We start from the raw sequence: 27,825 nt of genomic DNA on the forward strand, positions 1-27,825 counted from the left end.
TTGAAAACTGTGGCCTTCATCTTCAGAAAGGTGCTATTATCTGACCCTGATGAGGCTGAAACATGTTGGGCACACCACGGTATTTTCTTAAATAACTATTTGGTTTATTTGTGGCAATGGATCTAATTTATTTTTCATATTTAGGAGACCCTTTTCCATAAAGCATCCAACACTATTATCTTTAAAATGAAAAGCAAAGAAGTTGTCCATCTGTTTTCTATTGGCTATGTAATATAATATAATATAATAATATAATCATTTCAAAAATACTCATCATAATTACTGGGGGTGTTGGGGGGGGTAAATACAAAATAAGATTTGAAACAGTATTTACCACAGTTTTCTTCATAAAATGTTATTTTATTTTGGGGGGAAACGTAACCGGAAGTCATATGTGTTCATTCTGCCTTGCTTGACACTGGTACTTCGCTCCGCTCATTTCATTCGCAGTCGCATCCTACCAGCCCTGTTTCTCAGCCTGGAAAAATGGCTGCTCCGGCGGCGGTGAGGAGCTCCAGTCCGGGGCTCTGCCCGAGCTTCGCGGTGGTCTGCTCTTTCCTAGAGCGCTACGGAGCGGCGCTGGACCTGCCCGAGATGACTTTCCCGCAGATGGAGAGGTATCTCCGGGAGACATCGACAGGTGAGACCGGAGTGGAGAAGTGGTAGAAAGCTGCGACACTTGAAACCGAAGGAGAAGGGGGCCTCTCTCTCTGCCACCACCAGCATCATCATCCTCACGAAGAGAGGCAGAGGGAGAGAGGGACTGTGTGTGTGGGTGGCCCGATGAAGCAGGAGATAACATGAGTTACTCTGCCAGCTCCTACGCTTCCTGCCTGGGGGTTTAGAGCTAGCTCAGTGACAGGTTGTCGATACATTGGCACGGCCGAATATTGATCTCTAATGGTAAAGTTGGTGTGGAAGCCATGATGCAGTACTGCTGAGTGACCACACACAGCCAGCTAAACCAGCTAGCTCCAGATTGTTGTCAGGTGTAATTTTTCACCGGCCTAGGCTTGCATTCAGGCTGGAATAACGTAAAAGTCCCGCTGTTTATTCGTTGATCTTGTGCTCACAATAATAATATTTTCTCACTCAGATCCGCGTTTCTGATTGTTGTCAAAGCAGCGAGTGATACAAACAGTGGATGTTATTTTTTTGGAAAAAGAGGGAGGCTGTCAACTCTGCGCAGGCGCAGTGTGGATGACGTTAGCTATTACTGTAAATTAGCTTGCTGGCTAAGCTCGCATTCGGTAAACTTTTCAGACAAAGTGCAACATTCAACCCTACAACTAATTTAGCTAAACACTAGTTTACTATATACGCACCAATTATTACTATGTGGCATTGACTAGTACCTGTCGTATTACAGTATTAACTAACTAACTAACAGCCATTGTCCGCACAGCGTGCGAGCTAGCAGTTTTCACTGCGTAAATTAACGCCTGTTTGTTGTGCTGTAATACTAGTATTATTAATACAGTGCCTCTGTGGGATAGTGGATCACACATCCATCCATTTGGTTCATATGTATTTGAGGGATATGATATTTTATCTTTAATAGAGATGTTCAGTTTGCAATGCTAGCAGAGGAAACAGGAGTTTCCCAACTTCAAGGACCCCAAAACAGAAACAGCAGGCCACAGAGCTCAATAAGATTTGGACAGACCTTTGTTAGATAATTATGACTTAATGTACAATTATATAACTCTATCTAAACTGTAGGTGGACAGATAACCACAGCGAGCAGGGAGAAACCTATGAACAAAACAGGAAGCCGTAGATATTTTCCAATTTAGCTAACATCTAAGGAGTGGCAAAATAGTGACAACTATTACTCGAAAATTTAAACTAATCCACATTTTGCTGGTGCACCCCTTCCCCCAACTCTAACCTTAACCCCCCACCCCACCTCCGAGGACCCTGCCTGGACCCCGGTTTGAGAACCTCATACATCATATACAGCAGTGATTGAGCAACATAAAACATCACGCCAACCACAGTCCCAGCGATGTTATTAATCCTGTCAGAGCAGAAAATGCAACGCACATCATACTTAATGAGCGACATATGAAAACTGCATTCACAAACTGTTTCCTTTTTATTGCTTGTTTCATGACATTTCAATTATCTCTGGTTGCAGCGATAGATTGGCTTTAAGCCCATCAGGATTACACAATTACATGGTTCATAAAAGATTTCTGCTTTCAAATTGCCATTGTGTATCATCATTAAACTCTCCTCTCACGTAAGAACGCCCACAGAAGAACAGTTCAAACACTAACAGACCCTACAAGCCACATGGATGTAGGCCAAACCAAAAACATTTATCCTTGCCTACCATTGTATTGTTGTGTGTGTGTGTGCGTGCGTGCGTGTGTGTGTGTGTGTGGGACACACACACACACACACACACACACACACACACACACACACACACACACACACTGTTTTGATTTATATTGCACAATTCTCTGTTCTCTTGCTCTCCCCCACTGGGCAGGCATAGGTCAGAGAGGTCAGGCTCAGCCACAGAGCAGCACTTCTCTGGAACCAGGCCCTCTGGTTGATGGCCACCTCTCATCCCCGACATGTGATGAGAAGTTATTCGATATAGGGCAACTAACATTTATTTTCTATTTTCATCATCAATTAATCTGTTGATTATTTTCTCGGCCAATCGATTAGCTGTTTACCGGTAGTCTATAAAATGTCACAAAATGGTGAAAAATGTCAATCACTTTTTCCCCAAAGCCCAAGATGACATCCTTAATGTCTTCTTTTGTCCTGACCAAAAGTCCACAACCCAAAAATAATCAGTTTAAATTAATAAACTAGAATGAGATTATTTTTTGTATTTTCTTCTTAAAAATTAGTCTAAAGGGTTAATCGATTATAAAAAATAGTTGGCGATTAATTTTCTGTTGATCGAATAATCGTTGCAGCTCTAATTGGATAAGGACTGATGTATTTCTAATCGTGTGTGTTGCAGTCCCCAAGCCGCTGGTGGAGCTCCATGTGAAGCTGCTCAGGAAGCTGGGGAAGTCTGTTACTGCTGACCGCTGGGAAAAGTACCTGGCCAAGGTAAGCTGTGTGCGTGTGTGTGTGTGTCTGTGTTGAGATTCAGGGTCAGTGGCCGTTCAAAATCATTGGCCAAGAATAGTCGCACTGACCAAAAAGTAGAAAATGATCAGATGTGATTCAGAAAATAGTTTAATGATTAACATGTTATAATTTGTAAATAAAGTGAACCACACACATTTGACTTGTCATCACATAGTAACAACCATAGCAACAAACCTGCTTGGAGACAGTCAGGTCCAGTGCTGGTTTATACAGACAAAACCTGCCGCACATCCTGTGCTCTGAGTAAGACTTCTTACCAGGGATGTCAACGGTTACAACATGTTCTAAACGTGCACACTGGACCTTCTGGCAGCGTGTCACCGGTTCACCGGATGTTTTTTTCCCCTTTTTTGACCCCGATAAAGTTATCATCTGTAGCACAGGCAGCAGATTGTTGTGTATGCGCCACGTCAGTGGGACTGGCCCTTTAAGAGTGTTACGACAGTGCCATAAGTGGGGGTGTTAGCCTGAACCTTTGACTGTTGTCATCAGAGTTGAGCCTGCTAGAGACGTAGCAGCATGAGAGTTTAGCCTGTACGACTCACAGCCGTTGTTAATAAAACGTTGAACAGCACGTCGTGGTCCGCCAGTTCTTCAGACATAACATTGGCAACGAGGATGATGGGACTGACGTCCTCACCGCCAGGACGCAGATTGAAAATAACGTTAGCAGCGGTAGCTAGCTTGATAGCTAACAGATAACACGTACTGTGATAAAAAGCACAACACTCACCAGAAATATTAAGTGTATAGCCAATCTGCTCCCACAATTGAGCCTTTCTGTCTCTGTTGTGATAGTTTCTCCATATGATTAGTTGCCTGAAAACGAGAGTTAACTGAGTTAACGTTGTGTAAACGGTGATTTTTCTAAACGAATATGATTTAATATCCGTGTAGTCGTGTACACGGTGACATCCCTAGTTCTTACCAGTGAGCATACCTGACCCACATCCTGTGCTCCGAGTAAGAGTTCCTACCAGTGAGCATACCTCACATTCTGTGCTCTGAGTAAGAGTTCCTACCAGTGAGCATACCTCACATTCTGTGCTCTGAGTAAGAGTTCCTACCAGTGAGTATACCTCACATTCTGTGCTCTGAGTAAGAGTTCCTACCAGTGAGCATTTTTTTTATTTGGGCAAATAGGATGAATCTACAGTGCCTTAGTAGGTGTGGATGGGACGCTCTTCTCTGTCACAGCCCGTCAACAGTATTTTTATGCCTCCGCCGGTGATAGCCAGGCCGCATTATTGATTCGGTTGTCCGTCTGTACGTAAGTACGTCCGTCCATCCAATGTTTGTTAATGCGATATCGCGATAATTTGCCTCAAACGTCGACTTGGACTCAAGGATGAACTACATTTTGTGGTCAAAGGTTAAGGTCACTGTGACGTCACCTCACAAATGCTATTTTCAAGCTTGTTAACGTGATATCTCAAGAACGCCTTGACGGAATTTCTTCAAATTTAACTCAAACGTCAAAGTCTGGACAGACATGGATGTCGACTGCTCACTTGGATGAAGGATCAAGGATGAACTGATTCGATTTTGGTGGTCAAAGGTCAAGGTCACTGTGACCTCATGAACGCCATTTTCAAGCTCGGTAACGCCATATCTCAGTAACACCTTGATGGAATTTCTTCACATTTGGCTCAAACGTCAAAGTCTGGACAGACATGGATGTTGACTGCTCACTTGTTGGTGGAGGCATATATCCGCGGGGCAGTCGTTCTAATTTACATACAAATATTTCCTGCCTAATGCATCTTCAAGTAAAGACCGAGGGCTGAGATTAGTTTCTGTTTGTGGTCAAGAGACAGAGAAATACTGAAAGAAAAGGAGAGATAAAGTGATCGCTATGCAGACAGAGATGGAGAGCTCACAGAAGTCGGGCTGTATGCAGTGACTAACTGTTCTAGTGACTAACATTTTCCTCAGGTTTGCCAGGACCTGAACAGCACCTGGGCATGGGAGCTGGAACAGAAGGGCTACCAGGAGATGACCATGGAGTGCAAGTCAAGTATTCTCAAAGTACGACACCCTCTGCCCTTTCACAGTGTATCTTCATTTCATTCCCGTTGTGTATGAGTTACGTTAATATTTTGAAAGCTGAATCATCAACAACCACATTAACCATATCTCTTTCTCTCACATCCTCCCTCCATCTCCTCTTCCTCTCCTCCTATTGTTTTTATCACCCTACAGTATCTCTGCGAGTGTCAGTTCGATGACAACCTGAAGTTCAAGACGGCGATCAACGAGGAGGACCCGGAGAAGATGCGTCTGCAGCCGATAGGTCGGGACCGGCAGGGCCTGATGTACTGGCTCCAGCTGGACCAGGACAAGAACATCAGGTTGTACACAGAGGAACAGGACGACCTGGATGGCTCCACCTGGAAGTGTATCGTCAGGTAGTACCGGTGTCTTTTCTTTTCTTTTCTTTTTTGATTTATTTTTTGGCATTTTAAGCTTCACTAGACAGAGAGAGGGACAGGAAGACATGGGGCAGAGAGGGGTGAGGACATGCAGTAAAGGACCGCGGGCTGGATTCGAACACGGGTTGCTGTGCAGAGGACTGAGTAGGGCTGGACTATATGATTGAAATAAATATCACGATAATCACAAAGATTTTTCCCCCCGGTATCGATATATATCACGATATGGGGGGGGGGACGTTTTGAGTAAAATTTGCTTGTCATCATCAATTTAGACTGCAGAATTGTGTCACAATATCCCAAAATCACCATATCATCATATGATTCCACTGAAAGACGATAAAGAATAATATTGAATTATCGCCCAGGCCAGGACTGAGCCTTATGGTACACACTCTACTTGGTGAGCCATCGGGGTGCCCTGATCCCGGTGTCTTCATCTGCTCTGATCAGTCTGTTACAGATGGAATATCTTGTTTTTCTGTGGTCTGAACCTGAGCGGAAAAGTTTACTTAGTTTGTTGTATTTTTGTATTGGTTTGTTTAGCTTCACACTGCCCAGTTATGGGCAAACCAGGGCTTGTAAACAAAAGTCACATGACTCATCATAAGTAGCTTGTTTACTGGACAGAGTTTGGTTAACTGTCATCCTGCCAGGTTATAGATTTTGATTGCGGGGGTCAAACCAAATCTGAGTACACTCCCTGTACTTTGTCATAATTTTCATACTTTTCGGGGGTTCTTACCAGGTGAGAACACACAAATAAATAGCTGAATATTAATTTTGTTATGCTAGGCTTTCCAAGCATTAGGAACTGCTGGCTATCAGATGTCAATATCCGTCTCCTTTTACCCATACAATCGTGAGTTTTAGGGTTGTTTCCTGTTGGTTCACTCCTAACAAATCACACATCAGTTCACTTATAGAGGACACAGACTCACATTATCAGGCATCTCAGTATTTTGTACCACCCCAGTCTGAGTGGCATTGCTCTTGCCTGATGAATCAAAATGTGAGTATGGACATTCCTGATTTTTTAAATTCATTATTATGTCCAAGATTCTGGGCCCAGTATGGATACAAAAGTATTTGATCTTAACACATTGAGTGCCAGCCGTTTTTTCAATCCTGTAGGTAAGTTGTGCCAGGTTTTTTTTTGAGGATTCTGGCTCATTTTACAAGAGCCGAGGATTCTTTTCTGTTAAGACTTCGTGAACACCAATCATCTAAAAATAACTAATAGAATGTGTGCTTTCTCTGTCTAAAAGAGTTACCGTAAATTCCGGACTATAAGACGCACCGGTGTATAAGCCGCGGGACCAAAATTGACTATTTTTTTCTTCTATAAGCCGCACCGGACTATAAGCCGCGGGTGTTTTGATGTTTAATTACCATATGAAAGGGTTCGTGCACAGAGAGGAATGTCGGGAAAGCGATGGCTGTTTGGGGAAGCTCCCATTTATTAACATTTCAACAAAACAAAACAAAAGTCAGGTCACTAATCCCCAGACAAAATCACACAACAATAGGCTATATGTGCAGCAAACCTGTAACCAGAGAAGTCAAGTCACTAATGCTCGTCTTCCTCTTCTTCCTGCGTACTGAAACCACCAAAGTCCTCATCTTCAGTGTCGGAAACGAACAGGTTCAGGGTGGCTTCGTCAACCACTCTCCTCTCTCCTTCATTGTCACTCAAAACCAACGAACTCCTCTTCATCTATAGCTGTGTTTCCATTACAGTTTTTCGCAAAAGAATTGCGATATTTCTACAACTTCGACAATGTACAATTGCGACTTGTAGGCGTTTCCATTGAAGTTGCGTTTGAGTGATTCCCCGTTGCAGCAGCTGCCACAGTGATTACGCACGGGGATCTGCCCCATATCCCGTCCCCTGCATGCTCAAATCCAACCAATGGTCAATGGAAATCCCAACATGAAGTTACAATGCATATAAACGAGCCTGATTATCAATTCAAAAGAAAATGAGTCGCAAAATGTTGCTGGCTGCGTGAATGCAGTCAGCGCGACAGGCAGAGGAAAAAAGGTAGCCTAATAGCCTACAACTGGTCCGATTTAGAGATGGAGGGGGGAAAAGGCTGATTTGGTTCTATAATTGCACCTGAAACGTGTGCAATGTATTAGCCTACTCACAGTCACTGTATTCACTTCAGACAGCACCACCGCACCAGTGTGTGCTTTTCATCCTCTCATCTCGCCGCTGTGCCAAATGCGCGCACACAGGCAGCCTGCTGTCACCATGGACCGATTTCTGCCATTAAACATTATCTAATTTGCCCGGCTACGCTTTTGCACAACACTCGTCTTTCTGCTAGGTAGCGTTGCTTCAAAGTTTTCCACTTGCTGCGGAGGTTTTGACACGGCTATCGAACCTTACTTACCAAACTTATTTTCCGCTCCTTTTCCAAGGGATAATATGGGTCACATGACGTGCAAATGCGAAAAATGTGTTTCCATTACACTTTTGCGATAAACTGCTATATCGACACGTCTGAAAAACCACCTCATGATCATCTACTGCTCGTTCTCATGCTGTCGAGAACGAGCAAAGCTTTTTTTTGGTGAAAGAATCCTCCAGGGCGCTTCTTGTTAACAGTCCGAGTGAGTGGCAGGTCGAACGTCAAAGGCACTTCATCCATATTTATGATCTGCTCCGGTTCGATGGAATATTCCTTGATCTTCCTTTGTGTGAATTCGCCGAAGTTTGTGATTTTCTCCTGGTAGTCGGGGGAGGGAGTTGATGGGCTTGTGGCCGTTTGCTTACCGTAATTACCATATGTAAGTGGTCACGCACAGAGGGGATTGTCGGGAAAGAGATGGCTGTTTGAGGAAGCTCCCATTTACCGTATTACCGTAACATTTCAACAAAACAACATAACACAACACCACCGTTGTTTATTTTTACAGTGCACACAGTGTCCGCGGTGTGGTGAAAAGAGGGCAAGAGAGGAAATTAAAACAGAAGTGGATTTATAGTTAGAAAGAGTGCTAAAAAAGAGAGATTTTTTTTTTTTTTTTTTTTTTTTTCTGAAAAAATCCATAGATAAGACGCACCGTTATATAAGCCGCAGGGGCCAAAAAACGGGAAAAAAGCCGCGGCTTATAGTCCGGAATTTACGGTAGTTTGCAGAGTTAGTAGTTATGTAGATATTAGCCGTTGAGTACAGCATGGTTTTAGCGTCTGAGACAGGAAGCTGAGATAATCGCAGTTTTGTGAAATTCAAACAGCAGAACAGTCACCTGCCTGTGATTATGGGTGCCCTTGGGCAAGTCTGTATACTGTATTGTGTGTGTGTGTGTGTGTGTGTGTGTGTGTGTGTGTGTGTGTGTGTGTGTGTGTGTGTTCGCGCGTTGCTCCGCGGCTCTGAGAGGAAGAGATCTCTGTCCGTTCTTTGCCCCCACAGCGTGTCTGTCTCCCACTCTGTGTGCTCTCTCTCTCTCTCTCTCTCTCTCTCTCTCTCTCCTCTCTCTCTCTCTCTCTCTCTCTCCTCTCTCTCTCTCTCGGGACTAGAGAGAGAGAGAGAGAGAGTGTGTGTGTGTCTCCAAACTCCTCCCTCCGTCTGTGCTGCGGAGGGGGTGGAGGCTCCGCGGCCGCTTTCGGGCAGTCTGGACTGTAAAAAAACTGGCTCGTTCGTGTCGGCTGAGAGCTTTGAAGAAGCTTTTGCGATTCTGGTCTTATTTATGCGCAAAGGTACTCGAGTGTGTGTGTGTGCGCGCGCGCGCGCGCGCGCGCGCGTGTGTGTGTGTGTGTGTGTGTGTGTGTGTGTGTGTGAAATCGAAAGAGTTTTCGCCCAGCTATTTCCTTGTAATTAGACTGGCTTTCTGCAGCGGACCCGCCGTGGCTGTGGCTTTCTCTCTGTCTTGGGAGAGAACTGTCGCCACTTAGTGGTCGGTAAAATAGATTATACACATTCTCTTCCTCCAATATTGATATAGAAGACGTAAAAGGGGTTGATTGATGTCCCACCGTCAAAAAAAAAAAATGTTTATGTAAGACGAGATATCTCGTCTTTGGCACTCAACGGTCGGATTATGTAAGACGAGATATCTCGTCCATGGCACTCAAGGTGTTAAGGGAGTAAATGAGTTCAAATAAACCGAACCATATGTACTTGTGTGAATGGTCTTAACTTGGCGCGTTCTGTTCTATTCTGTGTGAATTTTTTTTTGTTTGGTCCTGCTTCTGCTCTGACTCCATTCTGAATTCCACTGTGCTCTAGCATTGTGCTGGTTGTATACTGGCAGTGTTGGTGGTGAAGCCAGCCACTGACCCAGACGGTCTCTCCGCAGAACTCGTGACGACCTGGCTGAGGCTGTGGAGCTGCTGAAGGCCCAAGTAGAGCCGAAACAGGACCAGGACCAGGGGGGCTCTAGGAGTGCCAGCCCCACCGAGAGAGACAGCAAGGCAGGCAGAGATCCAGGTACGGGCTGATGAAGTGGATGGATGAAGAGATGGAGTGATAGATAGATATTACGATACGATACGATATACTTTATTGTCAGTTTACACTGAAATTTGTCTTGCAAGACAGCAGCAGTCCCACATACAAAACACATGACAAAAAGAACAAAACCAAAAATACATGACAGACACACATACAACATACAGAGAGCACTGGTCACTGTTCCACTGACCCTCAGCCATGTTCTTGATTAAGCCTCAGGATCGACTGATGTATAATAAAGGACTTTCTTAGTCTGACCTTCTTGAATTTTGGGATTAAATATCTCCTGCCAGAGGGCAGGAATTCATATTCTTCATGTAACACAAGATTAGTGTTTGAGGCAATATTTCTAGCTAACCTTAATACACTGTTATATTGCTTTGTACTACGTATATAGGACTGGGTATCATTTAAAAAGATTACAATACCAGTACCCTTAAAGTGATACCGATACCACTAGAGTACCTCATACGACACTTTTCTCTTTTCACACCTATCTTTGGGTTGTGGATTGTAGGCTGCTCTGTCGTTATCATTGTTCAGTAGAGCTGTCGAAAATAATCGATTCAGAGATGCATCGCGATGCTTAATAGGACGATTCTGAATCGATTAACAAATATCAAAAATCGATTATTAAAAAAAAAAAAAAAAAAAAAAAATTTTTTTTTTTTTTTTTTAATAATCAAATAAAATAGAATGTAAGTACATGCAGTTGTTTATTTTAATTATGGATCATAATACAATGCAATTCCAAATGCACTTTTATTTTAAAAGTAGCCACACAGTGAGAAAAAAGAAAGTGAGAAAAAATAAATCATGTATTGCGGAAAAAGTGATGCCTCGATTTAAGATGCATCGTGATGCATCGAGATGCATCGGAGATGCATCGAGATGCATCGTATAATCGAATCGAATCGAATCGTTGACTTGTATAATCGAATCGTATCGAATCGTGAGATCAGTGAAGATGCACAGCTCTATTGTTCAGTTTGATTTTTTACTCGTCGTGTTTCCACTTGTGTTTTCAACCTGAACCGCATCCGATCTCTGTGTCTCTCGTGCGCTCCTCCCTCTGTGTCCGCTTTCACCCTACCAAGGCTCCCTCTCTTCATGCACGATCTAGATCTCTCCACTCTCTCGTTAGTTAGTATTGTAATGTTATTAGCTGTAGTATTAACATTAGCGTTAGTATAACCATTATTATTACTAGAAACAGAGCGCGCTCCTTTCTAGCCTACCATGCCTCGTCCTCTTCGTCCTTCCCCTCCTTCTCATCGCTCATTTCTACTGTACCTCGTTGGTCCCTCGAGGTCTCACCTGCTGCGCGGGCTCACATGTGCTGCTTCTCTCGCATCTCGGCTGCTATGTGGCTTTGCCTGTTCGACAGCAGGTGAGCAATTGAGTGCCGTGCCGTGCCATCCCACTCTCCAATTATAGGCTGGTGAGAGTACTGTAAATCTATTACTATTAATGGTTGTCTTAGTGTGAGTGTTACTGTTAGTATTAATGCTGTTAGTGTCAATGTCAGTACTAGCATTAGTGTTTGTGTTCAGGTTAATGTTAGTATTAATATGAATGTTACTGTTAGTGATGGAATATTTCTTTTCTTTCAGTTCAATTCAGTCTGCTTCATCAATATTAGCGGAACAGTATTGCCTACATCTTCATAAATTAAACTATATCAGCTATTACAAATATTACTACATACAACTGCATACAAACATCATTGAACACTGTAGCATTGATGTGTACAAGCCTAGTCACACAGTTGTGTAGACTATACTGGAGAAAATAAAATAAAATGTGTCGTTTACTATTGTTCTTTAATAAAGCAAAAGTATTCGTTATCCGATTAATCAAAGTATTTCTTATCCAATTAATCTATAAATAATCAGTAGAATACTCGGTTACTAAAATAATCGATAGCTGCAGCCATAATTTAGCTAAATTACGTTGACGCTAGCCATCACAATAGATGACAACTGGCTTAGTGACTGGCAGCGTGGTTCGTTGGTGATTCTGTCATTGCCTATGCATCCTGCCTAACGCATCCTGTGTGAACTGGTGTTATGAATGCATGGATGGAAGTTAGAATTGTTTTTACAGCAACAGATGGGGACCAACACCCCTGCAGTCAGGCAATCTCACCATAACATGAGCTTTGTTTTTCTAGAGGGGACGGCGGTACCTGAGAAGAAGCCTGAGGAGGATGAGGCCCATTGCCGAGATGAGACCAGAGCCAGCACAGACCCCGAACCCGCCAATAAGGCGGAGGAACACACTGATGGCAAGATGGCAGCCCCCGTAAAGGAAGAACAACCCCTAAAACAAGGTAATTGGATGAACGAGGCATAAACTGTTGTTAGGGGGATACATGCAGATGTGGATAGTGCCCTTGAGATGAGACTAGATTTGAAAGAATGAATCTTAGTTCTTTTTCCTCTTCTTCTTCTGTGGTGTTTTATGGTAGTTGGCATCCTTTATGTTGCATTACCGCCTCCTGGATTTATCCATCCACTGTTTCCCTACATTCTGTAAAACCCGATCCTGACACAAAGTGGGCTCACAGAAGTGATGTCATCAGTGATGTCACTTGAGCCAGAGCAATCTAGTAAGAGAGTGGCGTCAGCGGAGGTCCAAAATGCGTGACTCAGTAGCCAATGAATAGCCAGGAAGGAGGCTTGCGCTACTTTTGAATGCTAAAATAAAGCTGATAATGTACAATTTGAGTCTTTAAACGTCTGACCCTTTCAAAGTACATCACAAACTGTCCATTTTGCTGCAACTCCTCTGTATTACTAGGCTGTTGCGCGGCCTCGCCCGTAGCTCGGCCTCGCCTGCCCTGATGATATCATCAGAGTGTGTATGTGAGTGTGTGTGAGAGAGTGTGTGTGTGAGTGTGTGTGTGCATGCCCTCCTATGACATCACTGATCAGTCTTATCACAATGCCTCCGTGTGTGTGTGTGTGTGTGTGTGTGTGTGACATCACTGATCAGTCTTGTCACAATGCCTCCTTGTTTGTGTGTGTGTGTGTGTGTGTGTGTGTGTGCGTGCGTGCGCGTGTGTGTGTGTGCGCGTGTGTGTGTGTACTGTGCGTGCCCTTATGACATAATTTTTGACATCATCGCTGATGACATCATATCATTAACTAATTAGCCTAATTAAAAAATCTGGTGTCAGGTCACCCGCATGGGTGCCCTTTACACACCCTGAAGGTTTCAGCCCAATCGCACATAAACAGCATAGCTGTGGCCGAACACAGAACTTGAAACAAACAAACAAAACAAACAGACAAAGTCCACATACCCAATTGTATATATATCACAATTCATTTTTGCCCCACGATAGGTCTTCTCACATTCTTGTATTGCGATATATTGAATTTTGATATGTATATTGTCCAGTCCCTACTATTTATACTACCTGATATTTGGCCTCTATTAGTCACACCCCTCCTTGTTTTCCATTCCTAGGATTCTGACCCCTCCTTGTTTTTTGTGTTTCCTAGTGATAAAGCAGGAAGAGGTGGAGTCTGTTAAGCAGGAAAACACTGAGGTTGAATTGAAGGACGAACAGACAGACAACAAAGCAGAGAGGAGAGCTGAGGGGGCGTCGCCAGTCATCGACAACCGCGTGAGCACGATCACCGCCATCGTCAAATCAGAATCCAGGGACGCCGATGCCCACAGCAACGCCGTGTCTGTCGTCATGGCGCCGACCTCGGTTGCGGCGAAGCAGGAAGTGAACAAGGAAGAGGAAGCGGAGCGGGCTGTCGTCAGGAGCAACCAACAAGCCAAAATACCACTGAAGAAGAGAGAGCTCAAGCTCGCAGAGGGTTTCCAAGGCAACCGGCATCATGGCAACCACCTTAACCACAGTAATAGCAGCAGTATTATCGTTTGTAACCCTTCAGTGATCCAGACCAAAGACGGTCAGGGGAGAGAGGGCAAGCTGCCGAACTCATTAGCGCCATCCGTTGGCCCGGCTGCCTCACAACAGCAGCAGCAACCGGCGGACGCTGCGTCGAGGCAAGAGCTGACCAACGGCAGACCGCCTCTGAAAGATGGGCAGAACGGGGTCATAGGGGTCATAGGTCAAGTCGGGGTCATAGGTCACGTAGGAGTCATACGCAGCCCGCTGGAGCATCACAGAGCACCGGCTGCTGAGCAACAGGAACGAAACGGGCCGAGTTTGGACCACCGGGGTGGCGGGGCTGGTGAGGAGGGAGAAAAGGAGAAGGAGGTGAGCCGGCAGTCGGTGCTGGTGAGGAAGGGGCCCGCTGAAGGGGAGACGCCAGCAGCTGCTCCTGGTGTGCTGACAGAGGCTCAGACAGCAAGAACCCCACCACCACCACCATCCTCTTCATCATCATCATCATCATCCCTCCAATCTGACAGAGCCCCAAAGGTTGTGGAGAGAGACGAGCAGTCGGCCTCTGTCGGCGTTTCCTCTTTGTCCCAGTCCAGCGAGGAACCCAAGACTGCAGAGCCAGAGGGTAAAAAAGTGAGGGAGGAAAGGTTAGGAGAGGGGGCCAAAACTGGGTCCAGCAGTCCCGGAGAGAAGGACAATGACCTGGGAGAAAGGGAGGGATCAGGGCGTCCCGGGGTGGAGGGAGAGAGTAAGGAGGACCAGGAAGAGAATAAGAGCATTTTAGGAAAGACAGCGGCAGAATCAGAGAGCGCCATTCTCCCTCTCAAAGGAGACCAACGGGATCCAGGGGACCGGCAGGCGGAAGGGGCCGGCGACGGGTCGGAAGCCCAGGTTAGGGTGAAGGACGGCGGGCACGGATCGGAGGGCAGGCAGGTTCCCCGGGAAAGAGCATCCTCGGAGCTCCAGAAAGAAGGGATCAGGCTGAAGATCAAGATCCCTCACCACCGCAGAAACAAGCTGAGGGGAAGAGAGGAGGAGAAGGAGGAGGAGGCGCAAGGGGAGGGGAGGTCGCTGAGGAGGTCGGCAAGGATTTGCAGGTACATGTGTATGTGTGCGTGCGCATTGTTTTTTCAATGTTGACCTTCACGCAATGAAATCTGAGTTTATGGATCGCGCTTTGTCCATCTGTCTGTCTGATGTGAGACTTTATCTCCACTGCTGGTTTGTTTTTGACAACAAAATTAGGGGATGATGCATGTGTTCCAGCTTTTAAAAATGTATATTGTTTGGTCTTATTGAGGTGCTATGATTAAAAGTCCAAATTTCAAACTTTGAAAGGCCATAAGTGTCACACCACGAGTCTGATTTTTGATGAAACTTTATTAATGTATTATTTATTTTAATAATTCATTCTGATTGGTCCAATGGGTGCCTGCATCATTTGTAGGAAAGGAAATGTTTACTTGTTTCAAAGTGAATCTCCCAGCAGCACACATTTCCAAAGCTCACTGAAGAAAATCAGATTGATTCTCCTGGGAATTCTCCTCTCTCTGGCATGTTGTTGTGTTCTTCGTAGTTTATGCAATTTGTTGCTTTAATTCAAAGCTTCTTACTGTATTATGAAAGAATTCATAGTAAGGGGGCGATCACACCAAGAAGCGTCACTCGAAACACGTCGCCACCAAAACCATTGTCTCCATATGGTACGGCACACCTCAGGCGCGCTCCTCTCTTGCCCCGTTTTTATGGGCACATGAAAGTTTACCTATCTCCATGTTTTTAGCGCAAGGCATGGAGTCGCACCACTCATCAGTCATCATTGTCAGTTGGGCCAGGCAGCAGTCAATCAAAAATCAAGCAGGAGGTGAACTTTCCTTCCTGTTTTGATGCCGTTTGATGTGGTTGGAATGGTGGGACAGATGAAAAGCAGATATTAGCTCTGCTTAACCCGGTCGGACACGCAGCCCTCCCTGCTCCTCAGTGCTCCACAGGCGCACCAAGCTGTTTTTCCTAACGCGCTCTGCCTAGATGTTTTTGAAGCGGATGCGCCTGTACCGACGCTTCTCGGTGTGATCGCCCGCCCCATAAGGGTGATGTGATGCCAGTGGAAATGAAAACCCCTGTATTGTGTTCCCTGTTTTACATTGTCTTCCCGGGTCAGATAGTGCTTTGCTTTACCCATTGAGCCACAGGACCACACTCATGTCCATATATTCATATGGCTGTCATTTGAGGAGCTTACAACTTGTACAAAGTGAAGTGTGCACATCACGTTTCTTTCACTGCCATTAACTCCTGTTCACTCCCATCCACACCTTTTCTCTTGAAGATCCTCTCCTTTGCCGATCTGCAGGCCGAGCTCAAAGGTGGCCGAGAGCCAGAGCAAGAAACAGGACAGGAAACAGGCGCCGTCTTCCAGAACGAAGGAGGAGGACGAGGAGGAGGACCTGGAAGAGGACGAGGAGCAGCGGTTGACGTCAAAGAAAGACACAAAAGCAGAATCTGATGGGCAAACAAAGAAACGGAAGGTAACTGATTTTGTGTGTATGTGTGTGTCTCTTGACAGTGAATAAGTGCACATTGAACTTGTGTGTTTTTTGTTTGTGTTTGTTGTCCATCTGGTCCATCTCTCTTCCTGTTGTATCTTCAGGGCAAACGGAGGCATCGACGCGCCCGCTGGACCAACACTCGGGCCAAGAGACGCAAACTGAACGAGGGAGGGGAGGAGGAGGAGGAGAGCGGGAGGGAACGAAGGGAGGAGGGCGAGGACAAAGTGAGAGAGCGAGGGGAGGAGTCTGAAGGAGGGAGCGACTCCCAAGAGTCCAGCCAATCAGAGGAGATTCCCAATGAAGATGCCTGCACTCACTGTGGCCTGCCCAACCACCCTGAACTGGTGTGTGTGTGTGTGTGTGCGTGTGCGTGTGCGCGCACGTGTGTCTGTGTGTGTGCGTATAGAAGTTCAGCATTGTGCAACACCAAACCATTTTACCGGTTATACCAACAATTGTTAAGTATTGTAGTAGCCTAATTATCAAGACTAATATCTATTACAAGACTAATATATAAAGCCATATTCGCAAGGGACTAGAATTACCTGGGGACCTGATGTGATTTAGAAATGACCCGTCCACGTCAGTTTTGTCCCATTTATTCGCACGGAATATGCAAAGTCTGTATTTTACTCAAATTTAATTACATTATCCCTCGGATATGATGTGTGGGTGCAGTTGGTACCACCAGCGCAAGCTATTTACTAAAGTAGGTCATGCAAATGAGTGGATGCGCAGATAATTAATTAGAACTGAGACTGCGCTAATTAAGGGTCAAGCAATGCGCACAATAGCCCATTAACGACAATGTAATGATGGGCAAAAAAGTGCACATGTCTCTCCAGTGAGGAGCTGGAGGAGTTTGTGACAGAGAAAACCCAAAAGAGCTGCAGAGAAGAGATGCGTTACCAGCGTGTAAAAAATCACTAGTCAAGTCAAAAGTCTCTCGTTCTCGTGTGATTCTAATATGGCAAAAATGATGGTACCATAATTGTGTGTGTATCCACAGATCCTGCTGTGTGACTCTTGTGATAGCGGCTACCACACCGCCTGCTTGCGGCCGCCAGTCATGCTGATTCCAGATGGAGAATGGTTCTGCCCACCATGCCAACATGTAAGCCATCTCGGTCTGTCTGTCTCTGTCTTTGTGTGTCTGACAGAACGACACTATAAACATACATCATACATCTAATAATAATAATCTAATATACATCTAATAAATATTAAAATGTTGAACAATGCACACACACACAAACATATATATATATATAGTATGTGTATATATATATATAGTATGTGTATATATAGTATACATACTGGACATGGTGGGGGGGACATTAATCTGTATATGACAAGTATTGATGGTTACATTCTCTAAAATGTTATCATTTTCTAAGGAAATGTCTTTCAGATAGCTGTTCATTTTAGTAGTAGTTCAGTCAATGTTGCTTCCGTGTTGGTAAACATTTTGAAAGCGATATCTGCTTGTTTGATTTCCCCTCTGCTGCTGTAGAAGCTGCTGTGTGAGAGACTGGAGGAGCAGCTGCTGAATCTGGACAGCGCTCTGAAGAAAAAAGAGAGGGCTGAGAAGAGGTAAACACACACACACACACACACACACACACACACACAGATTGACTAACTTTCTAATTCTGACAAACCGGAAATCCCAAATTCAACTTCATGTGTATTTTGTCCCTCCTCTCTCCCTGTCTGTCCAGGCGCGAGCGGCTGGTTTATGTGGGAATCAGTGTGGAGAACATCATTCCTGTGAGTGAGATCTTGTCCACACCATATCAACATCTAAGAAGGAAAATGAACCAAGATCGACACCGTCTTGAGCAGCATATAGTATAATAGGAATGAAAAGGGGATGCCAACAGTTGCAGTAACCATTGGTGTTTCTAGGGGAGGAGAAGTTGTAACGGTGTTTAGACCATGTGACACTGTGCTGCGTTCCACTGATGTCATAGAGTTTAAAATTCTGACTTACCACTATAAAACATGCGTAGGCAAAATTTCCCAACCCAGAAACTTCTGAGATGCAGTTATTTGATGCTGTAAAGTGTAAATGCTGCACAGCATTACTGTAAACATGTTAATCATCCTCAAAGTCCTCAAAAAAGGTTGCTTTTCAGAATTGCATGACCTTAAATTTATTAAAACCTGTGTGGTGGCTGAGCTTATGAATTTAAAAGTTCTCAGCTGCTAATATTCCTTGCTTACTAGCTAGCTAACATTCCCAAATATCGTTAACATGGCATTAGCTGTTGCATGGGGAACAACAGTATTTCACATTCTAAAAAAGAAAATCTTACAGTTGTCCATGTTTCTTGCCTGTTTATTTCCCCAAGTTATGACTGACCAGCAGTGAATTTCAGACTTCCAACATTAAATGGAACGTAGCATAGCGTAGCGTAACTCCCAGTGTTGAAACCAATACTAATGAAATTATCTGAAACAGCATTCAACCTGCGTGACACTAAAACTCTCAATTGAAACATATATTGGTCAGTATTAATGGTTTTAGGTACTAGCTCAGATAACGGGCACACTGGCTAAATTCACCTGTTCACTGTAAGGGAAATGGTGGTTGACATCATACTGCACAGTACTAAGAAGGGTTGTCATAACTGTCTCAGGAAGGAGACCAGGAGGAAGAGGAGAAATCTGTGAAGAAGAAAGATTCCAAAAAGAGTAAAAACCTGGGCAGGAGGTCGACCAGAACCAGGAAGTGCATCAGCTACAGGTGGGTGTAGTGTTAGTTACGGTAGTTAGTAAGGTTAAAGAAAGTTGGGATGATTCGCATGCTGAAAAAATGCTTTGGTCTGACTATTGATCTTGGTAAAATATGGAAGGTTAAAATGAAAAAGCTTTGTACTATATTCACAAGGAAAATCTAATCTTGCAAACATTCCTGGGATAGGAACATGGCTAACTCCCTGAGAGAGTCACAGTAGCTGTGTGTGTGTGTGTTGCAGGTTTGATGACTTTGATGATGCCATCGATGAGGCCATAGAGGAGGACATCAGGGAGGTTTGTGGAGCAGGTGAGAAGAAGAGATGGGGGGAAACCAAAAGGCAGAGTTGATGTTGATGAAGCACTGATGAGTTGAAGTATCAGAAATGTTTGAGGCATTTAGCCACTCTGATGTGGAGCAGCTTGTACTGTAGGTGCAGTGTCTTCCTCAAAGACACATCAGCTGGACATCTGCCTGCTGATGTACTGGAAAGTGGTGCCCTAAAGCAGTGGTTCCCAACCTTTTTTGTGTTATGTACCCCTTGAGCTGTTTTACCATGCCAATAGTACCCCTCACTCATGCGTGTCGATAATTCTCCTAAATGTGTTATATTAAACTTATATTAAACTTTTAGATGACCTCTCTAACACATCTCATTATTAAAATAATTTTAATTACTCATCTTTAATACAATTCTGACAGTTTTCAATTGGAAAAAGTAATCAGTTTTTATCATTTTGGAAATACATTGTAATCCCCAATCTTTCCAAGTACCCCCTGTAAGCTGCTGAAGTACCCCTAGGGGTACACGTACCCCTGGTTGGGAATCACTGTCCTAAAGGTTAGAGAAGCAAGCTTGTGACCGGAAGGTCGTCTGTTCGATCACCGGGACCGGCAGGATAAATCTGGGTGGAGAAAATGAAAGGCAGCCCTTGCCCCTATCTCATTACCACCGCTGAGGTGCCCTTGAGCAAGGCCCTTTACCCCAACCGCTTCCCCTTGTATAAAAAATAAAGGTAAAAAAAATGCTGGATTGCATATACCGTAAATTCCGCACTATAAGCCGCACGGGAGTATAAGCCGCAGCAGCAAAATTGCCTGTTTGTTACATATATAAGCCGCAGGTGTTTTAATGTTTTTTTTTTTTTTTTTTATTGTGTTTTAATGTTTACCGGTAATTACCATATGTAAGGGTTCATGCACAGAGGGGATTGTCGGGAAAGAGATGGCTGTTTGAGGAAGCTCCCATTTATTAACATTTCAACAAAACAACATAACACAACACCACCTGTGTTTTTTTTTACAGTGCACACAGTGTCCGCGGTGTGGTGAAAAGAGGGCAAGAGAGGAAATTAAAACAGAAGTGGATTTATAGTTAGAAAGAGTGCTAAAAAAGAGAGTTTTTTTTTTTTTTTTTTTTTAATCCATAGATAAGCCGCACCGTTATATAAGCCGCAGGGCCAAAAAACGGGGGAAAAGCCACGGCTTATAGTCCGAAATTTACGGTATACAGTATATATGCTTAATATTAATAATTAGAATTTGTATGTAATTGTACCCATTTGTTAGTTTCTGTCCAAGCTGCGAAGCCAGAGTTTACCATAATTTTAATTTACACTAACCTTAGCGTAAACTCGACACTAATGTTAACCTAACCGGAGATCATAAAAACAAGCTCATAATTCAAGAATGTGATTAATGATTGGTGCTTGGGGAAGCCAGCATGCATGAAAAAATGGGTGGATCTCTGGTGTGGCAAAACTATTCTTTACCAACTGAGCCGAGTGATGCAGTTTTTACTTTTATTTTGGTTCCCGACCGACCGAGTGACTTCTACTAGCTGCTGTTCGCAGATTAAAAACAAATTGTGAAAGGCAAATTTTCAACTTTGTGGTTTGACCAGAACATTTTGATTTGCTGATGTAGGTACGGGCCGGGGGAAAGACATGGCCAACATCCTATCAGAGGAGGGGAAGGAGACCCCGTGTCCAATTAGAAGCCCGGCTCGTTCTGCCCGGAACAGGAAGAGGCGGAGACTGAATGACCTGGAGAGCGACAGCACAGCAGCTGAGAGCGAAGAGGAGTTCATGCTCAGCAACAGGTAACACACACACACACACACACACGCTTGAGGCTCAGCGCCCTCCTGCCCAAACTGTTGTTACCAGGGGGAAACGGAAAGAAAACACACGCAGTTTCCATTTTCTTAGATTGAAGCGTGTGAAGATAAACAGTAGTATGGTGTGAAGCTAAACAGTAGTATGGTGTGAACCTAAACAGTAGTATGGTGTGAACCTAAACAGTAGTATGGTGTGAACCTAAACAGTAGTATGGTGTGAACCTAAACAGTAGTATGGTGTGAACCTAAACAGTAGTATGGTGTGAACCTAAACAGTAGTATGGTGTGAACCTAAACAGTAGTATGGTGTGAACCTAAACACAGTAGTATGTGTGAACCTAAACAGTAGTATGGTGTGAACCTAAACAGTAGTATGGTGTGAACCTAAACCAGGGGTGGGCAACTATTTTTCATGGGGGGCCACATGAGAAACCCAGATTGTTGCTGGGGGCCGAACAAATATCATGCCGTAACCCATGGATGGGCAACTTTGATGATGGAGAGGGCCACAAAAAAATGTCCTCGCAAAAATTTGGGGCATTTGAAGCCAGGTTTAGAGGAATAACTCATTTTAAATTAACAATTGTGATGTCATTATTCAGTCTTAACCACCAATATTTGATCCTTTTTTCACTCCTATGTCACCACCTGCTCTCCCTGCAGGGCTTGAAATTAACTTTTTTCATCACCTGCCAATATGGCTGCTAGATTTTAAAGTTACCAGCCAATTAGAATTTCCACTAGCCGAAATGTTTTTCTTGAAATAAACCAGAATATGGGTGGGTTAATTTAAGCATAAGTATCAGTAAGTGGCCCGGGATTCTCAAAGCCTGTGTTGAGGGTCACACAAGAACAAAAATGCACTCTTGAAGCTAAATAAATCCAAAACCAACAAGTTAATTATTTAAATTTCTACTTGTTGGTGTGAACCTAAACAGTAGTATGTGTGAAGCTAAACAGTAGTATGGTGTGGTAACATGGAAGCCAGAAGTCTGACTGGACCTTCTGGACCAAAACAAAACTAGTGCTACTGACAAGTAGCATATAATAGCTACGAATGAGCAGAAACGTGCTGTGTGTCCTCGCTCTCCTGTTTCTCTCTCTGTCTCTCTCTCTACCACCCTTTCCATCTGTGATTCCCCCCCCCCTTCTTCTTGCAGCTCAGAGGAAGAGGAGTTTGTTGTGTCGGGGGGAGATGAGGAGGATGATGAGGAGGATGAAGATGCGGCCAGCGAGGCCAGCGGGCCCCGCTCCAGACGGGCGCTGAAACGGGGACCGAAACACCGACCCAGCAGGACCCAACACAGGCCCCGGAAACGGCTTAGACGACGAAGGAGACACTCCTCTGAGGAAGAGGAGGAGGAGAGTGATGAAGACATGGGTGAGTTGATGGAGAGTTATGTAAAATCAAATATTTTATAATCAAAAAAAAAAAAAATTAATTTTGGATGTCCGCTGTAGTTGGAAATGGTTAAAATATTTACATGTATATAAAATGCAAAAAATTCATTATAATAAGTTAATTATCAAAACAAATAGTAATTATTCATCATGATCTTAATATCCAGCAAAATAGTCACTCTCTTTCACTTTCTCTTTCTCTCGTCCTTTATTCCTTCCCTCCAGACTCCGAGCGGTCGAGCGACATGACTGACAGCGATCTCGACAAGAAGAGGCGGGGCCTGAGGCGTGGCCATCGCCAGGAGGTCAACTACCGCGAGGCATCCGAGTCGTCCGACAACTCCCGGGCCTCAGTCAAAAAGGAGAAGGTCAAAGGCCGTGGCAGACCGCGCAAGCAGCATCTCTCGAGCGACTACAGCGATGGTCAGTCGCCGCCAGCAACTTTTTTCGTCATTTTGGTCTTTTCCCCACGGGACTAGAGTCAAATCACTTTCACTTCAGACGATTGAGGAAGTACAGTACATTATGGAAAGGAGGGGGTTATAACCATAAGATGCATTTCTAAACTTACGATTTCTCTGTCAACATTATGGATGCAACATGGTGAATGTCTGTGCTGTTTGTGGTCATTTTACCACTGATGCATCATTCACTCCTGTCAGCATATTCCCAACCAGGATTTGAACTGGCAACTAGTAGATAATTATTGTCTTAGATTTTGGATATCGTAATATGGTGATATGGCATAAGTGTTGTCTTTGTCTGGTTTTATAGGCTTTTATATTACAGTAAAGTGATGTAATTATGAACTTACCAGACTGTTCTAGCTGTTCTATTATTTCCCTTTACCCACTTTGTCATTATTCACATTACTGATGATTATTTAGAAAATACAGAGATACTGTGTATCGCCATTCAGCCTAAAAAACCGGAGATATGATATTTGGTCCATATCGCCCAGCCCTACTGGCAATCCACCGACCAAAGTCTAATTTCATCCTGTTCTGAACGTTTTTCTTCTCCTCCTTTCAGCGTCGTCTCCTTCCAGAGACTCGGAGGACGATGATGATTACAAAAAAGAGGAGGATGACAACCAGAGGAGGAGAGTGAAAAGGAGGAGGAGAGATGAGGAAGACTTCAGGAGAAACAGGCGGGTAAAGAGGCGAAGAGACAAAGATGCGGAGGAGGAGGATGACGAAGAGCGGGAGAGAGGGAGGCGGGTGAAAAGGAGACTAGCAGAGGAGGAGGAGAGAGAGAAGCGAAGGAGATTAAAGAGGAAAGAGAAGGAGGAGGAGGTGGAGGACTTGGAGAAGATGGGCCGGGGGAAGAGGAGGGAGATGCTGTCGCAGCAGCGCCGCAAACGGCTCGCCTTGATGCTGAAGAAACGGCACCCCTCCACCGACGAGGAGGACGATGACGAATCCGAGGAGTCCGAATCATCGTCAGAAGAGGATCGTCCAATCCGCAAAAGACTCAACCGCATCGACTCTGATGACGATGAGGAGGAGGAGGAGGAGGAGGAGGAAGATGATGAGGAGGAGGAGGAGGAAGAGGAAGGGCAGGAGACGACTACCAAAAAGTCTTCAGCCGTCCAGAGGAATTCTCGCCTTGCCGGAGCCGACGACAACGACGGCGCTCAGGAAAAGGGGAGGGCACGCAGCCCATCTCCGTCAAACGGACATCGGACCTCCAGAGGCCCAACGAAGCTCGGGGCCGGGAGTCCTGCTGGACACAGGGACAGTTCCGGGTCGGATGGGCAGGGCAGGCAGGGCAGGCTCAACGGCCCCTTACATCCAGAGAAGGAGGAGGGCCAGACAGACTTGTTGAACTCTGTCCAGAACAGTCCACAGTCATGATGGCTGTTTGTGTGAATAATGCTGGCTAGTTTATTTTCTTTCTTTTAACTGTCATGCCTTTCACCAACAGCCACCTTTTTTGAAAAACAAAAATGGATATCTCTCTCCCTTCTGATCTCCCTCTTCCTCTTTTCCTCTCTCCGTCTGTTTCTTTCCCTTCTTTCTCTCTGTCTCGGTCTTCCCCTCGCCTCCTCATCCTCCTCGCTGTTGTATTGTGGTAGAGTGCTATCCACCATAACATTCATCACAGTCGAAGCTCACTAGCACCCAGTCTAACCCGTCGTTGCTCCTGGCAGACTGCAACAACCAGCCCACTGGACCAAAGGCACCCTCTCACCAGGAGTGGCAGCAATTCATGTTTCAGTGGACACAAACTCTAAGTCAGCCCAAGCCATCCCCCCGATGACAGAATAGCCCAGAGTGAGACTAAATTCACTCCGTTTGGGCCCAGACAGTTTCAAAACATCTATGGTCTAAATGGACACAGCATTCTGTTCATAGCGCACCAGTCTAAAGCACTTCGTCATTCTCATAGCACCTAATAACCCGCCAACAAGGCCAGTGAGCGTCCCAGTGTCAAACCGAGCACATGGCTAGTCGACCCTTGGCTCAGGTGGCTGCAGGGGGAGCTAGTGGTTCTCGAGAGATGTCCCGTAACAAGAAGGTTACAGGCTTGATCTACGACCAACTCTCATTTCAAACTGTTCTTTAGCAAGACTCACCCATTGTAAGTTACCTTGAATAAGGGCAGGTAGATGATCCATTGGCCAACTAGTAGACATGTAGCGCTAAACATCCAACAGCTAAAGGGTTCGGTTTCAGATTGGTGACTCGACCGCTCCACATTTTCACAAAGCCTTGGCTTGGTTGGCACATGTTTGCTGTACATACTTTGCCTGTATGCTGTTCCTTGTAAGATAATAGATGTTCTGTTCTCTTAGTCCTCTTGTAAAATATAGTGTTATATTTTCTATATGAAGGAGAGGAGGATAGATGCTGCTGTGATTGATGTGTGGATTGATAGGGTTTCAATTGCAAAATTTCATCCAACGGTTAGGTTGTTTTGTTTGTTTGAGATTCCCTGGCCGTTGCTTTCTGTTCCGAATTTCTGTTCCGAAATTCGACCAGCGTGGAGCCCGTTCAGGAGCGCAATGTTACAGAACGTCACCGAGAACTGAGTACTGCTCATTTTAAGCGCAGTGTCTTCTCTTTCAAGTTTTTAATATTTCACATCCCTGAAGGACGGAGTCTTTTATGATTTTTTTTTATGGAGCTTCATTTTGTGTCTGACTCATGATAGGAAATTGGCAACCAACCAAATTCTCTCCCATCTTTGTCATGGCTGGTAACTTTGTATGCAGCCTCTTTAGCTGGAAGCCAGCCATCATTTGAAGGTCCTACACTTTTCTTTGTCTGGTAAAATAGTGAAAGCAGCCAGTGAATTTCAGGATTTACCCGACACCTTGGCCCGTTGGCAGAGATTATTCTCACCTGGTTAGAATGGAAAGATTTGTTTTACTACATACAGTCAAGTCGCTGTTTAAGTTTTAAATTAAACTTTTACTCTGCTCATATCCAATTCAGAGTGGCTGATAGAAAGAGTTTGGCCTGGCTTTACCATGTTGCTGCAGGATGGAGATGGTTTGAGGTGGATCAGTTCTCTCTGAAGCTGTGTGTTTAAGTCTCTGATGGGTCTCTACTTTATATGAGGATGTTTTCGTCCCAGTGAGAGACTAAATGCAGTCTGTTTGGACCCACACATAATTGAAGTAGTATGTATTAAGTATGTTTTAATTGAGTTCAGCCCTAGGAAGAAACTTAAATTTACTCTATTTAAATGCAGTACTGAAATAGGCGAAAGGGTATTTCACCAAAATTGACCTTGAGGTTTTCACGCTGCAAAAAATTGCCTTTAATTCTGACTTCTACATTATGAAAAATGCAATTGTATGGTGTCATATTGTATTTACCGCCCGTTCAATGTTCCTGGAACCATCTCAAGAGCTTAAAAGGTTGTCTTCTGCTTGACGTTGAGAACAAAAAGCACAACAGCTCTACTACTAAACTACTGAAAAAAGAAAATAATAATATTATTTTTTTAAAGGTCTAGTTTTGTGCAGCAAGAACCTGGAAGACAATTTTAGTGTAATTCCCTTTTAAGACCCACGGGCAGAATTCTGTCTACTGTTAGTGTTACAGTCTTTCAGGGCCAGATTGACTTAGAGAACGTGTATTTTCATAGCTGTATTTCATCTGTGTAAAAATGCATCTGTCACTTGTCACAGAGTAAACAGTGGAATGATGAGAATGAACTGTACAGCTGAAGGTGCACATAAAGAGGAACCGTACGACCGAAGTTTGTACGAAAAGGAGAGCATTTCTCAAGTGATTTTTATTTTCTTACTTCCATTCCATTTTAAAATTAGATGTGAACTTTAGTGAGTTTGGCGCTTTAATTACAATTTCCTGTATGTACCAAGCATCTCATAATGAGTGCTGATATATGACCAGTAATAGATCAAGTCATAGAGAATTTTCCGTAGGCATGTGAGCTTACCAGTAATCTTAGATCACGGCCTGAAGCCTAATTTATGAAAAATGTTCTTTGACCGTATCTTAGATCATATTGTATAATCATTTCAAAGAACACGAATTAGAAAAACACAAATCAAAATCATGTTTATACCATCAAAAACCTCGAATAATGATAGAGGTTTAGTTTTAGTTTTTGATATATCAAAGAAAATTGGAGAAAATCATTGTAACCTGCTGATTTTCAGCAAGTCAGTTTTGGCGAAATCACATTTTTGGCTCCATTCTGGGTCGTATGTGCAAAATGTGCACATAAGAACCCTTTTAGAAACAAGTCTGCTGGTTTACCAAAAGCATCCTAGTAAGACCATTGCAGTCTATTGGGTAAAAATTGAGTGGAGCCATTTCAGATACCTGGGGTAACTGTATCCTCCTCCGAACTTGGTACATACTGGCCCTTCTCTCTCAGTAGTCCTTAGTGCTTGTTTTGTCCTTTGACCAAACGGGTGGTGTTTAACGTGTCATGGCAAATCTGAGGTTTGAATTGTCAAAGTACACAAAATTTACTTTCGGGTTTTCCAATGACTGCCTATAACAACAGTGATTCTCAATGTTCTCAACAACATTGTTTTTCACGTCAAGTACACTAGTCCACATTAGGGCCAAAAGTTACTCTACATTCTCTAATTGTGTTAACTTATTAATGAAATAATACTGAAGCTAAACATTAATCAATTTT

The 27,825-nt window shown here is 44.1% G+C and overlaps 1 protein-coding gene across 1 annotated transcript; it reads left to right on the forward strand.

Moving 5' to 3' along the window:
• Positions 1–486: 486 nt before the first annotated feature.
• rsf1a (remodeling and spacing factor 1a) lies at positions 487–27,616 on the forward strand (the record flags this gene model as incomplete). Its single annotated transcript, XM_083636632.1, has 18 exons — positions 487–640; positions 2,990–3,081; positions 5,059–5,151; positions 5,326–5,531; positions 9,864–9,994; positions 12,192–12,350; positions 13,528–14,986; positions 16,219–16,417; positions 16,540–16,782; positions 17,448–17,552; positions 17,952–18,031; positions 18,160–18,208; positions 19,081–19,187; positions 19,420–19,487; positions 21,105–21,279; positions 22,458–22,678; positions 22,924–23,121; positions 23,731–27,616. The coding sequence occupies 18 exons, from the start codon at positions 487–489 to the stop codon at positions 24,552–24,554; spliced, it is 4,563 nt and encodes a 1,520-aa protein (XP_083492758.1). The 3' UTR covers positions 24,555–27,616.
• Between the last annotated feature and the right edge of the window lie 209 nt (positions 27,617–27,825).

Source organism: Poromitra crassiceps, assembly GCF_964638095.1.
Source record: "Poromitra crassiceps genome assembly, chromosome: 5".
In the NCBI taxonomy this organism is placed as follows: domain Eukaryota; kingdom Metazoa; phylum Chordata; class Actinopteri; order Beryciformes; family Melamphaidae; genus Poromitra; species Poromitra crassiceps.